The 14,966-nt window shown below is 38.7% G+C and overlaps 2 protein-coding genes across 3 annotated transcripts; both read right to left on the reverse strand.

The window, feature by feature from the left end:
- Positions 1-1,094: 1,094 nt before the first annotated feature.
- Positions 1,095-7,130, reverse strand: lap3 (leucine aminopeptidase 3). The gene is made up of 13 exons (XM_042434632.1): positions 6,911-7,130; positions 6,539-6,654; positions 5,314-5,368; positions 5,125-5,230; positions 4,869-5,028; positions 4,619-4,783; positions 3,294-3,452; positions 3,071-3,195; positions 2,792-2,880; positions 2,597-2,699; positions 2,009-2,088; positions 1,780-1,892; positions 1,095-1,638 (listed from the first exon to the last, which is right to left on the reverse strand). The coding sequence occupies exons 1-13, from the start codon at positions 7,007-7,009 to the stop codon at positions 1,452-1,454; spliced, it is 1,557 nt and encodes a 518-aa protein (XP_042290566.1). The 5' UTR covers positions 7,010-7,130; the 3' UTR covers positions 1,095-1,451.
- Positions 7,131-9,767: 2,637 nt separating this feature from the next.
- Positions 9,768-14,021, reverse strand: clrn2 (clarin 2). Of its 2 annotated transcripts, XM_042392338.1 has the most exons (4): positions 13,117-14,021; positions 12,642-12,980; positions 11,038-11,217; positions 9,768-10,807 (listed from the first exon to the last, which is right to left on the reverse strand). In XM_042392338.1, the coding sequence occupies exons 2-4, from the start codon at positions 12,892-12,894 to the stop codon at positions 10,539-10,541; spliced, it is 702 nt and encodes a 233-aa protein (XP_042248272.1). In that variant the 5' UTR covers positions 12,895-12,980; positions 13,117-14,021; the 3' UTR covers positions 9,768-10,538. The 2 variants fall into 2 exon arrangements, with proteins under 2 accessions (XP_042248272.1, XP_042248265.1); XM_042392331.1 differs by having other exon boundaries at positions 12,642-14,021.
- Between the last annotated feature and the right edge of the window lie 945 nt (positions 14,022-14,966).

The raw sequence follows: 14,966 nt of genomic DNA on the forward strand, positions 1-14,966 counted from the left end.
GAACAACAGGACAAATCGGTGTTGTTTTTCCTCATGTGTGAATGCTACGTTTCAAGCCCTGCCATAATTTTTTAATTCCTCATGGGTCTCATTTGCATGATCTACCTGGTTCCTTAGATGTGGTGGAAACAAAAACAGGACAGCACAACAAGGACTTTTAGTTCCAAGTTTAGTTCCTGACATTAGTACTGTTTTAATTCCACAACTTCAGCCTGTTGGCCCACAACAGTTATTCTTATTTTTATTAAACATAAATAGGTGGCAGTCTAAAAGAAATAATGTGCTGATGCCATTTTTTTTCTAAAGCAACAGTAGGCTACTTTCAATCAACCATGAATGAAGCTGCTGCTCTTTATCATGTGTTGATAAGTACATCTTTACTCTCTTGAAGTGCAACATTGACGTGAGTGACCAAATGAGTAAAATCTACCCTCAGATGCAATCCTATACAACGTTATAAATCAATTTATTCTTAAATTAATTTTTTTTTAAAAACAACATATGGGCATGTGTTTCCATGGCGCTAGTTAACAGCCCTCCAATGGAAAAAGACCCCTGACCCCTGCTGTTTTATGGCCAAATGTATGTGGGCACTTTGTGTACATGCTTTTGTTTGAGGCCCGTTTTCATGGTGGTTACAATTAAGGGAAATTTTAAACATAATTTTTCAGACTGTGCTTTAAACTCTATGGTAACGGTTTGGGGAGGCCCTTTCCTATTCTAACATGACAATACCCTTGTTCGCAAGATCAGAGTCAGTTTGATGTGGATGAACTGGATAAGCCTGCGTTGTCCGGACCTCAACTCCATTCAACATCTTTAGGATGTGGGTCAAACCTTCATCACCTAACATCCCATTAATGGCTGACCTCACTAATGCTCTTGTAGCTGGATGAGAGCATATCCCAGAAATTTCAAAATTCTGTGGTCGGCCTTCCCAGAAGAGTTAAGGTTGTTTTACCAGCAATGAAGGCAATGTTAAACAATTACATACAGATGCAATGTTTAGGTGTCCACACACTTTTGGCCATGTGTACACCCATTGCACATTGACAACAAAGCCATAGAAACAACAAAAGGTGTCACACACATACTTAAAAGTCTTACAGATTTTATTCATACAACATATAAATCATATAAATTACTACAAACAGAGCGTTAGTACTTTATTTAGCTGAAATCACAACAGTGTAGAAAGAACTTATGTTAAACCTCTTACACTGATGCATTTGCAGTATGTAAACACTGAAGCTCTGTAAAATTGATTCATGAAATATTGCTATGAATCACTGCCATAATATTTTCAGTTATTCTGAAGAAACTATACTGTTCAATTGTGCATGGACTTTGAAATGTGGCCATTAGTCCTCTGTCTCTCTGTCCATGTAGGGAGATCATTGGTGAATCTTGGTAGAAAGGGAGCTCATGATGTGACAGGTTTTTTTTTCCCGTTAGCCATGATGGGCCAACCCGGCTGCAAACTCCACCAGTGTACGTGTTGGTCTTCCAGACATGCCCTTCCTCAGGTAGGGAACTTCATCTTTGTTACTCATCACTCCAGCAATGTCCAAATGAGCCCAATGAGGAGATGTGACAAACTCTCTCAGGAATGCAGCTGCTGTGCACGCACCGCCAGAACTAGAGGGAAAAAAGAAAAAAAAAAAATCAACGGACTCAGCAGTTAGATGCAGGTAAATAGAGGCATGAATAAACTCCTCTGCTCCTCTGATGCCTCTAGCAGGAGCTGCAGGCATGAGTGTAGAGAGATGAGATACGTACCGGCTGTACTTGCCGATGTTGTTGAGGTCAGCCAGCTGGCTGTCAGTCACCTGTCTGGTGTAGTGCTGGAACAGAGGCATCCGCCACACTCTGTCACCTGTCACAATACTAGCCTACACACAAACAAACACACACACACACACACACACACACACGATTCGTCAACACAGGAGCTGAGAGACTGAGATGTGTGTGTGTGTGTGTTTTTTTTATTGTACTAACACACTACCTTGTGCAGCTGCTCCCAGAGCCAGTCAGAGTTTGTGAATACTCCAGTTGCTGCTGAGCCAAGAGCGACATCCATTGCACCTTGGAGACAGAAGAAGCCACATTTTAATGTTTACTGAATGGTATGTTTTCCATTTTAATCATGCAACAAATCACACATAAAGTTGAGTTAATTTGTTCCATACTAAAGAAAAAAGGATTCATTATTGTCTTTGAGTTCTGGTTTGGTTCACACTGACTTACAAACAAACCATGAGGTTTTCACATGTGGACTGACAGGTAACTCACTGATTGGACAATTTCACTGACTGTAATCAAGCGCCATCAGTGCTACATGAGCCCACATGTAGGGAAATCAAATTCTATTGAGTGACAGCCTTATGTGTTTATTTATATTCTTCTGGTGTTACAAACACTCCAGAAGCTGTTATTGATTATGAGCCTTATTAGTTGGAAAGTGAAACATCTTGTACTGTAATACTACAGGAGAAGCAGTAGCTGTGGGATCAATACAGTTTTCTCACTTTATAATGAAGAACTGCCAAATCAAACAGAGTATGACACAAACACAACACTTCTGAAAACCTACCTGTTAGCGTAGCGACATTGACAATGGCTCTGGGGTTAAAGGTGTGTCCATAACAGAGGGCGTCAGCGAGGACCAATCGACCTTCTGCATCTGTATTATCAACCTGTATGTGGAGGTAAATAATAACACACATAGAGTACAAACCCACATCACAAAGTATTAGCTATCATTTTCACATTTCATGAGTCCTCATACCTGGATTGTTTTTCCATTCTTGGCCGTGACAACATCACCTGGTTTAGTAGCCTTTCCACTAGGCATGTTCTCACACAGAGGAGCCAGGCCTGATTGATATTAAGGAGCAGAAACAGAAAGGCTGAGAGGTCTGATTTCACTTTAACATTACAGTATTTTTTTCTATCAGAATAATTAATTACATCCACAGTGATTCAAAGTTATTAAAACATCACTTTAGCATTTATAATGTATGATAGAAAACTTATGTTTGAGGGTGTTTAATGTCACAAAGCTCACCAATAATGTTGACTGGCAGTTTCAGAGACGCTGCTGTGACGATGGACGCGCACACGGTGGCGGCTCCGCCCATATCAGCTCTCATTGCGTCCATAGAAGGAGACGGCTTCAGAGAAATACCGCCACTACAGACACACAGATAGAGTATAGTCTAACAGATGTCTTACTGATCACCAAAGTGTGATGACGGCAATCAGCCAGAGCATTCATTGTTATGGTTTACCTGTCGAAGGTGATGCCCTTGCCAACTAGGAGCAGTGGGGCCTGTGTACTGTCAGGGGAGCCGTTGTAATGGAGCTCCAGGAAGACGGGGGGCTCCTCTGAACCTTTAGACACACTCAGGAATGCTCCCATCTGCTGCTCCTCTATCCAAGCCTGGGATCTGCAAAGGCAGATGATTTTTTTTTTTTTCAACAAAAACTCTTCCCCTTCATCTTTCCTCCAGACCACAAAAAAGGATTTTTTGAAAGAAACAATGACATCATCCTAAAAGAGTTCTCCACTGATTTAGCATTGCTCTATAACTGTCAGACTCAAGATGGAAAATAGATCAAAAGTGAGGCAGCAGGATTTATTCCACACATTCTTCTTCCTTATCCAAACCTGCTGCCTGAATTACCCACAATGCAACTCCACCACCGACAATTCAGTCAGAGGGTGCATCTCAAGTCTCTTAATGGCATCCAAGTTTCCCTCATTTTTGTCTTTTCCTTGCGTCTTAGTCCCTTAGAGAGAAGAAACGAGAAAATCTGCCAGTCGGCTTTAGCAGCTGTAGAGACTTCTGATGGAATTTGTCAGCACACATGTGCGCTGTGCTAATGCTAATAAAAGGTTTATAGTTATCATTGCCGGAGCAGCGTTGTGTTCTCTCTGTAGCCTGTTACCCGTTTGACCTACACCTGCACATGAATAAAAATCTGCATTCTGTATTTATACTGTGTCCTGCTCAGTGGCGCATGAACCATTTCTACTGACAGAGAGCGTTTATATTATTTATTCGGATATTTATTTATTCGCATTATTTATTTATAATGACTGTTTTGTATGTAATATATTTCAGTTTACATGCTACAGAGCAAAGCACTTTCCCCTTAACATTAAAATACAACGTCAGTTTGCTTTAGTATTCATCCTCACATCTTTCTGTCAATTTTGTGTTTTGGGCCATTTTTTTCTGATGGTGTATCTGACAGTAGATTAACAAAATCTAGCAAGATCAGATTGAAAGTTTTCACTCCAATAATTGCTCAAAGCCTGCAGATACTATATAATAAATTATCATAATATGCAGTATATAGAAGCCAAAATGCTAGAAACACACACAAATTAAAGGCATAACTATTAAGTTTTTCTTGTGCCATTGTAGTCAAAAGCAGCCCAGTAAACCAACTTATTCTCACAGTGTCTTGAAAACTATAATAGTCACAGTTTAATTAAGGAGTACAAATGCTTAAAGACACGTCATTAATGTGACAATCTGAAATAGTCCATGTGTTATTTGGGCAGATAGATCACCAGAAAATGCTTTTTATGTGGTGATGAACAAACCTCTTTTGGATTGTGACTCGTTCAGCATGTGGTGCTAATTTCTCCTCAATGGTGTTGGCAAAAGCTGTAGGAGTGATGTGATTGGCTGGAGCTTCCATGAGTAGACGTGCCAGGTTTTGTCCTTCTGCATACACGACTCCTTTCTGCCATCCGACCAAGTCAGCACTAAGAGCAATAAAACACAGACACATTATCTGTAAGTGTCGGAGAACTATGGAATTCAGTGTGTCCCACTTTTCAGTCAGTCTACCTTCCATGAAGCTGAGGTGTTACTTTGGCCTTCTTCTTGGATTTGAGTTGGTCGTACTGGAACAAACCCAGAACGGCGCCTTCTGCAGCCGACTGAGCATCACCGCAGCCATCCACCTCCACGTGCTTCACCTCCAGGTCCTGAAGTAACCGGCAGCCAGCTGAACACAAACAGAAAAATACACAGATATCAGCCAGGTACCAGCAAATCCTCCATGTAACCAGAACTCAAACAAACAGAGGTCATTGTGTCTCACCTGATACGGCCTGTCTGATGTTCTCCCTGCTGGTGTCCCAGTTCTCTATCCCACACACACCTGCATCGTTCTTACCCAGACCGACCACTGCTACACACGGGAAGTCCTGGAGAAGACACGACAAAGATTATATTACACTGATGTTATCATGTCATGGGGTTTTCTGAATCTTATTTCACACCTTGTTACCTTGTGGATTCCATAAAATATTCTGCTTTTGCCTTTCTTGAGAGGTGGTCCAGAGCTGGAAAATATTGCATAAAACCAGACAAAAAAATGGACATCAGTATAAAAATCTCTACTCATGCTTTACCCAACAAAGCCTCAATAAACTTCAGCTCATTCAAAATATGGCAGCCAGACTCACAACCAGGTTCAAGGGAATACATCACAGCGGTTTAAAAATTACTTCACTGGCTCCCGGTCCATCTTAGAGTGGATTTTAAAATTTGAATGATCACTTTTAAAGCTTGTAGGGAGCTAGCTCCTGGATATATAGCTGACCTCCTGACCCCTACAAGCCTGAATACAACCTGGGATCCTCTGGTAGGTCATTCCTTGGTCAAACCTAAAAACTAAAGGTGACCAGGCCTTTTCTGTTTGGGCCTCAGAGGAGATCAGGGAAGCTAACACACAGTCTTCCTTTAAATTACTTTTAAAAACTCACTAGTTTAGACTTGCTTTTTAATGATTTGACTATTTGTTTTATTATCTTTCATTGTATTATAGTATTCTATTAAATGTTTGCTTTCATTGCTTTTATTTTTAAAAAGTTTATGTAAAGCACTTTGTAACTTGCTTTTGAAAAGTGTTGCATAAATTAAGTAGGGCTGTGCAATATGGACAAAATCAAATATCACAATATTTTTGACCAAATACCTTGATATCGATATTACGACGATACTGTAGGGATGACTATTGGTGCTTTCCCAAAGTATTTCCACAATGAGATTTTTGATAAATAATCATCAGTAATGTGGATATAACGACTAAGCAGGTACAGGCAAATGATAGATCAGCTGTAACAGTCTGGTAAGTTCAGAAAATTACATCATTTTACTGTAGTGCATCCTTTAAAACCAGGAAAAGACAACACTTATGCCATATCACGATATTATGATATCCAAAATCTAAGATGATATCTAGTCTCTTATCACAATATCAATATAATATTGATATATTGCCCAGCCCTAAAACAAAGGTATTATTATTATTATTCTTTTGTCCACCCCATTTATGTGGATTATGTCAATAAAGAAAGACTGAATATTAGAAACACCTCTAGACAACTGCATGTGTGTTGCTATCATGACATAACAACACAACCATCCAGATTTGATCCATTAAAATTAAAATCTGTGGCTTATCAATATATCGGTGCATCTTGTCAATTTTACTGACATTAAACACTCACATTTTCAGCAGTTCAGAGAGTTTTCCAGACAGAGTTTGGTCAAAACCTGCAGCAGCTTCTGTCAGATGAAGGCTGCCCTCCTCTCCCTCCTTCTCAAACACTCCCAGCACTAGACCCTGCAGAGAGAGACAGAGAGAGAGACAGAGGGACAAACAGACAGACACACAAACACACAGGCAGGCAGACACACACACACATAAACACACATAAACACACACACACACACACACACACACACACACACACACACAGAGAGAGAGAGAGAGAGAGAGAGAGAGAGAGAGAGAGACAGCTGAGTGTCTCTGAGACACAGTGTGAAGTGTTGGAGGATGAGTCGATGATGTAACTATCTGTCAGTTAACAGTTACTCACTTTTCTGTCCTTCCGGTGACTCTGTGAGGCAGAAAATGACCTGCAGTGGTTTGTCCGCGCCGCCGTCAGCACGGCTCTCCTAAGAAGAAGCATCCTCATCTGAAGAGCATAAAAAACACGGGGCAGATCACTTCTTCAGAGACTTAAAGGTCGTATTCATGTGGATGCAGCCGACCGAGCTGAGGGAGGTGCGTTCTTTATACGTCACCAATACGCGACAACCCTCTTCTTCTTCTTCTGTGCGATTTAAGGCATCCATGATGTTACATTCCTGCCACCCTAAGGTTTTATTCTCCCTCGTCTTTCCAGTCCAGCAGCTGCAGACCCTGTTGCATCTGTTTGCAGATTCTTTGATCCATCTGTCAAAATCTGAACACTATCTTTATACTTACTGTCCCTATACTATAATATTATACTACTATACTAACTATAGTATTCATGTACTGTGTTTAACCCTCACATACTGTTTATATTTTGACCTTTCACAGTATGGAGCAGGTCATTTTTGATGGCTTACATATTCCTTTATAATTAGTCCCTATACCAAATTTTGAACTATAGATGTATTTTGCATACATAGATAGCCTATTTTATCAGTTATTGATAATTAATTAATGTAATTCATTCATGTTTCAGAGAGCAGAGAGAGTGTTTTCTTTAGGTTTGACACTATTCATTTTTGGAGAAAACACATTACGATCACATTATATTTATGATCTCATGTTATCTAAAACAAGAGAACATGACAACATAATTATATCTGTTAATTTATTGAAAATGAAGGATACAACAACATTTAAATGGTAGGTTTCATTATAACCATTAAAACTATAAATCAACACCAATCCAGAACACCTTGTATGTATAAAACTGTATACCAGCTGAACAAAAATAAATGATGTTGAAATATTTCCGTTTTTGTGTATTCTGGGCCACTTTAGGAAAAACCATAAAATTTCAGGCTTAAAGAATATGAGTGAAGGTGTTTTTATTGACCCGAACAGTGTGTTAATGGTTAATCTTAAATAATTCCAGATCTGCAGACAGATTGTCTACTAGCCAGACAGGTCTAACTGGTCACACCACAGTTGTTTGTCGCCACCTGGCGGAACAGGTGTGTTAAAACTATAACTGTAGATCTGATTGACAGCTGTCAGCTTCTCTTATTTTCTCTTCTTATAAATATGAATGGAGTTTTCTGATAAATGGTTTATATTTACACAATTATAGAAGTATCCTCTCTATAATTATCCAATATAAAATACATTTTTGACCCAATTTGGTTTCAGTTTGATTTTTTCTATTTCAATTTTTATCTTTTATTATTTTTATATTTATCTGTTTACTTTTTTCAAACAGGTTTTATTTGTCTTTATATTTATTAATTCATTTATTTATTTGTATCTATATGCAAGCTTAAACAAATTCTTTATACTGTATGTGAAGTTTGGATTTTATTTCATGTATGTTAATATCAACGCGACACTTTGTTTGTGCTTGGATTCAATAAAGTTATATATAAAAAGTTTAAAAAAAAAAAAAAAAAAACTCAGGAAGCTCAAGGGGATTTTAATGAGCAGCATAATTTTAAAAACATCCGGCTGACATATTATATTATTAAGGATCATACAATCATTTAAATTATAAAATCAAAAAATCTTTTTTTGAGGGTGAGAGGATATCGTATACTGTAGAGAGAATATAAAAGAACAAAGACATAAACAAAGAGGAGAAAAAATATACTGTATGTATGTGTTTATTTGATGTCTTATATTTACAATAAATATGTTTGTCAGAAGTTTGCTAGCATCCAGCACCAGTTTGCCTGAATAGAGGAACCATCTTCAAGAGAGAATCTGAAGTCATGAAGCCATTTAAACACAGGAGAGTGTACTGTATCTAATAACATATAACAAAAGTCTTTAATAATGGCCAAACCAAGGACTTTTATCAGCATGCAAAAAATGTAAATTTTGATCTTCATACCAAGTACTTTATATCTGGTTCTAAAATAAAATTGAATGAAAAACAAAGCATGATTATTTGGACTTTTTCCATTTAGGCAACATAATGTAATCAATGATTGTATAGTAGCAGCCAGAAATCATTACTGCAACAAATTGACTTCAAATCCCTCAGAAAGGGACTTGATGTTCACTCAACCAAAGAATTTACTTTAACTTTATCATGAGAACCATTAAGTGACAAATCTGTCACTGTTCTATACATGCAATGAAAACAACAATTATGTATTTACACACTGCAGTAAAGACAGAAGATACAGTATATACACAGGATGTTCAGAGATCAGAAGTGGAGTTTATGATGCAGAACACTTGAGTCTGTTAAGTCTGTCTTAAAACAACAGTCAGGTACTAGAATGAATATCGAAATAGTTTTGTCTTGCTCATTCCTCCTGTTCATACTGACCATTAGACGATCCCTTAATAATGCACTTACAATGTAAGTGATAGGGACCAAAATCTGCAGTTCTGTTATATGAGCTAATAAGCTAATATGAAGCTTCAGCATCCAAATTAATGAAATCAACACATCTTTCAATATTACAGTCTTTTTAGTGTCACAGTGACCTCTTTTGACTACTGTCACCTCTTTTTTATTACTAAACTTCCACTGCAGCTCAACAGGGAAACACAAAGAGGAAATTTGATGCTAAAAAAACTATAAATGTGTCAGATATCCACTTGATATGACTAACTCAGACTGCTGAAGCCTCATATAAGCTTCAGATAAACTTTTAAATGCATTGCACAGATTTCGGCCCTCATCACTTACATTGAAAACATATTTGAAGGGGATCTTCTAATAGCCAATATGAACAGGAGGAATGATTACAGCAAGGAAAAACCTCTTCATAGTGTTCATATGGACACCTGACTCTTGTTTTAAGACAGACCTGAAAAATTGCGAACCTTTCCTTGAACTCCTCAGGAGCAGAAAATATCAACCAGCACAGAAACAAAAGGCAGAGACCAGGACGAGTGTCTCTGCCTCCTCTGTGCGTGATCCTTCTGTGATCCCAACCATTAATTGTGTCTGAGACGACATGTGAGTAGTGACCTGATATTCGCAATGGTGTGCCATAAATTACAATCGTGATTTGACGTTGGCTGAGTCTGGATGACAGAGCAGATCATGAGTCTGATCCATTCATATGAAGACCCCACTGACAGCTATCTGTGACCAGCAGGTTCTCCACAAGACCAGATCCACTTCACTTTCAGTTTGAAACTCTTCCCTCAGAGTACCCTGGTTCAAGTGCAATAGGAGTAAAAACTCCTTTGTTCCCTGTGCAATAACCCTGCTAAATCTGCACATGTAAGTTAGTATTTTAGAGAGTTTTGTTGTATTATTGTGTTCTGTAAATTGTATGTACAGGAAACATTTTTGTACTTTTTGTTTTTTGTATTTGTGTTGTTTTCTTATCTTGTGCCCCTCTGGTTTCCCATCTGTGATAATAAAGTGACTGAAGTAAAAGTCATGTAGACCACAAACCAACTAGCACTGGCACAGTGTTGCTGTCAGTCATGTGGTTTTGCTCTGATCATCCCTGGCCAACCTTTAGTGATGTGTAAGTGCATACATGTTAAGCTAACGCATAGCTCTATCAGTAGAGCAGGTCCAGAGAAGAGATGGTGGGTTCTTCAGGTTTTTTGATCTCCGGTTTGGGCAGCTTTATTCGGCTCATGGCAACCACTCCGCAGATTGCAAAGTGAGTCACAATGCTGGCCACACCCAGCCAGAAGGACATGTCCAGGCTGTCATCCAGCACAACAAGGACAAAGAGGTTCTCCCGATAGTTAGCCACCCGCTCGGTCAGACTGTGATGCCTCACGGCTGCCAGGAAACACAACAAGGCCAGGGCACCAAAAAGAGCTGGAAACAGAGAAGGGAGAATTGAGGGGATGCTCAAAAAGCACATGGAAGGTAGATGAAAAGGGGTTGTACTCAACAGAAGAAAAGAGGGATGAGAAGAAATAAGGAAATCACAATAAGAAATAGATGTAGAGAAAGAAAGGGGCGTTGAATGAAAGGTTAAAGGAGGAAGGAGACAAATAAGATAACAAATAATCTAACATCTGATGTAGAGCATACAGTAGACATACCAGCAATGAAGTTCCACAGGTAGAGTCCTTTGTGCCCTTTGATGCTCTGGTAAGGAACCTTGCGCGCGTTGTAAATACAGAAAGACAGACTGACCAGCGCAAAGCCCACAGACACCAGCAGGAAGAGGATCACTATCATGTGAAGGCCGCCGTTTAACGTCCGCACAAGCTTCGGGAAAACTGGACAGAAACAGAGAAACACAAACACACGTTATCATCAAGCCTGTCAGCTGGTTCCTGTGAGTCAAGATGACTAAAAAAAACTCCAAGGCCACCAGATTCATTGTTCCTGGCTGTGTGTATGTGTGTGTTTGTGTGCATGTGTGTGTGTGGAGGAAGGCAGAGCTTAGAAAAAAGAATGTGTCTTCAAAACACTACATATGCACGTGAAGCTACTAGAGAGTAAGTGTTAAGATTGTGGATACGTGTGGATGTAGTATGTCTCTTTCTGTTAAGCACAGGCAAGAGAGGAGAATAGAGAAATATAACCAGTATGTTGTTAAGTCATTTTATTAATGTGCAGAGAGTATTATGTATATATGAAATACTGTATGAACCTAACGTTTTAAGTTAATTGTGAAAAGTACTGTGATATTTAAGACAATATACTAATCAACAAACTTTAACTAATATATTTGAAATTCCCCTTTTGTGCTCTTTTAACTACGGTGGAGTAACAAAAAAGAGAATTTGGTGCTAAAAAGACAGTAACTTTGGAAGATATCTACTTAATTTTACTAATTTGGTTGGTGGAACCTTTTTATTAACCTCAGATATACTTTTAAATTCACTTTTGCATGGTAGGAGGGCTGTGGATTTTGTCCACCCATCACTGCATTAAAAGTGCATTAGTAAGGGGTCTTTTAATGGTCAGTATGAAAGGGAGGAATGATTGCAGCAAGCAAAACCTCCTTTAAAGTTCATTTGGGCACCTGACTTGAAAAACATATCCTTTAAGTAGATGTAAGGTTGGAGAAGTCATCTTATTCCACCATGTGTGATGGCATGATATATCTTTACCAGCTTGTTCCAACTCTTCTCACCGAAATATTCAAACTCAAAATTATTTCTTATGGAATCAGATTCAATCTAAAAGATATTCTAGATGTCTTACACACGTTAACCCCAAAATTCAGCCGCCTGGCATATTTGATATTTTTGAAGACTTTGTGATTTCCACTTGAATATGGGACTTATTTTGCTCTTAAAAGATGTCATCTTGATAGTGTGCGGTTTTCATTAGACTACATCAGTTTGCTTTATTGATTATTTTAATTCTCTATGTGATGATTATATGTTGAACTATCTCTGTTTGCATGTTAGATGTTATGTGTGCAATTTTCACTGAAGATAAAGACATTCATGTATACTCAAGGACAAGTAGCTAGTGCTGTTGATGTAGTAGTTTAGGCTGTGGGGATCTACAAAAAAGTGTTGTATCATGGTTTATATACGCATTTATGACTATGATTTATATTTAATTCAAAATGGCTCCTTTATTTATCTATTATTTAACTTTTGAGCCTACATATGATGCTCGGCTCATATGTCTTGATGAGTATGGACAGAGAGGAAGAGAGTTTATTGGCTGTGTTTGATCTTACTGTAGATTTTGGAGCGTCTCTTCCCGAGCCCGCACTTCTTGGTCTTCCCTCCCTGGAACAAGCCGTAATAAATGTCCCCGATGAACTGGTCCAGCTCCGGATGGGACGCGTTCACTATCTCCGCCCCGGTTTTACACAAGATCCGTCCGGTGACCCACCGCTCCGTGGATAGGGCCACGACCAAGAGGACCACCGAGCCGACACAGAGGACCGAGGCCACCGAGAAGGTTATCCGTTTCCACAGCGAAGGCATCTTACGAGCCCATGGTGCCCCGGGAGAGGTAACACGACGCCGGGGAGGGACCGCGGTGCGCACCCGGCAATCACCATGAGTTTATCCTGCGGATTGAGTCAGAAAAATAAATCATAACCGGGGAAAAAACAGCTATTTTTCTTGGTAAAATGTTGCTTGTGTTGATGTGTGAGTCACAGTGGAGGAGAAACTGAATCTATGGTGGTCAAAAGGATCCGTTACCGGGAGAAACTCTATCCCTGCTCTGTGCGCCTGGTTTCTGCTCCCTCTCTGTGTCTGTGTGTGTGTCACACTCACACATACTCTCCTCTTTATTCAGGAGATGCATTAACCTTTGCAACTTGGCCTTTGGAGCTGGAAATGTATCAACTAACTGGTGACCTTACGGAGGCTGCAGCTATAAAATCATGTCAGGATCGTTGATTCTGTCAGAATGACAGATAAGATCCATTGTAACCCTAAAGGTCAAGTCAGAGTATTAACCATGTAGTAGCATATTTAGGCTTTATGGCTTCAACTCTCTCATCTTGTTTTTTTGCATGCCTTACTTAGTCATTTAGGTCCATCTGTTTATCAAAATACACAAGTATAATCACTACTTTACTTGAATATTTCCATTTTATGCTACTTATGCTTTACTCAACTACATTTATTTGGTTATCAGATTAAAATGAGTTAAATTAAACATCAAATCAGATCATAAAATAAGATTAATTGCAACAACCTGACAGTATATAAATGCACATTATCCCCAGAAGCATGCATAGAGCAAGTTTACACTTCCACATTGTTGTTACCATACTATAACGTCTATGAAGCTATATAACCTACTACAGCATTTTCATATTGATATCTAGGTGTTTATACATAATTGTATTTTGTAATTTTTATGAAATGCCTGCCTTTCTTGTTAAATAGTTATTTTAAATTGTACATTTCTTACTTTTATATTGTTATTTTTGGTGACCTGGCACCTTATTGTAGATGCAACTGCAATTTTGTTGTCATAAAGTTCCCTTGAGTCATAAATCTTTTGAAAATTTAGTTTCACTTCAACCAACTACCATGGCTGAATAACCATATCTCTCCAAAAAAAAAAACCCAAAAACCCTGTTCACTGTGTGACAATTGGCTTGTGGTTATTTAATAAACTGTAATTTTGTTTGTGAATATGAGAATATGCATGACTACTGCTAATAAAGAGTCCCTGTCTTGAAAAGGATCACTGTGTCAAAATCTATTGATCTATTATAATATTTCAGCAAAGGAATATCGTAGACATTGCACAGAGCTGGGTGGTGTGACAGCTGGGTAAATTGGGGCCCAGAAGCTCATTTTTGCCCCAAGGACTCTAAACAGGTTAATCTGGCCTTGCACTGGGGTCCTCAGGGCACAAATGTTCAGTGGTTCCTCCCATCCTCTGTGCATTGTACAGTATGTACCTGGTGCAGACATTATGTAATCTGGCTTTGTACAGATAGCAAATTACAACATGGCACCTTTTATTATATTTTGCCCAGAACCTTAGAACCTAACCTGTGTTTGGATACCACTCTGCTCCACTTCCCCTCTTTGGAAATACCTTATTACAGAGATTACTTACAGCTCTGTCTCCAACTTTGACCTGAAATTATGCCTTTTCTTTTTATATTGTATCTAAGAAATGGAGATAAATGGAGCTGCAGTCAGTCACTGAAGCTTAAACTGACAGATCATCAAACGTTACAACCGGTGTAAGAATGTAAGCAGTGAAGTAGTGAAACTACAGAAAGCTACAGCACATGATGATGGCACGTCTTACTCCATTTCAATTCTGTATTACCAATAGTAAAAGAAATACATTTTTAAAATTCTTCACAAAATATATCCCTGTGACAGCTGGAATGGCAGATTTACTCACATTGACATTAGCTCTGTTTTATTTAATTTTAGGAAAGAAGAAGAGTTATTAATACACCTTTTTGTGAATTTTTACTTTTCTCAAGTTTTGGAGGTATTTTGAGGAATGTTTAAGGTACAACATGCAAAAAAGGAACAAAAACATTGTTGCTTACTTTGGTTGTAATCTGGCT

Source organism: Thunnus maccoyii, chromosome 2 (assembly GCF_910596095.1).
Source record: "Thunnus maccoyii chromosome 2, fThuMac1.1, whole genome shotgun sequence".
Lineage (NCBI taxonomy): Eukaryota > Metazoa > Chordata > Actinopteri > Scombriformes > Scombridae > Thunnus > Thunnus maccoyii.

Coding starts and splice junctions, on each gene's coding strand:
- lap3 (XM_042434632.1), bottom strand. CDS start 7,009: ATGAGGATGCTTCTTCTTAGGAGAGCCGTGCTGACGGCGGCGCGGACA. Junction 2,089..2,596: donor CAATGTCGCTACGCTAACAG/GTAGGTTTTCAG, acceptor TCTGTCTCCAAG/GTGCAATGGATGTCGCTCTT. Junction 1,893..2,008: donor TCTGGGAGCAGCTGCACAAG/GTAGTGTGTTAG, acceptor GTTTGTGTGTAG/GCTAGTATTGTGACAGGTGA.
- clrn2 (XM_042392338.1), bottom strand. CDS start 12,894: ATGCCTTCGCTGTGGAAACGGATAACCTTCTCGGTGGCCTCGGTCCTC. Junction 11,218..12,641: donor GAGACGCTCCAAAATCTACA/GTAAGATCAAAC, acceptor GTTTCTGTCCAG/TTTTCCCGAAGCTTGTGCGG. Junction 10,808..11,037: donor CCTGTGGAACTTCATTGCTG/GTATGTCTACTG, acceptor CTCTGTTTCCAG/CTCTTTTTGGTGCCCTGGCC.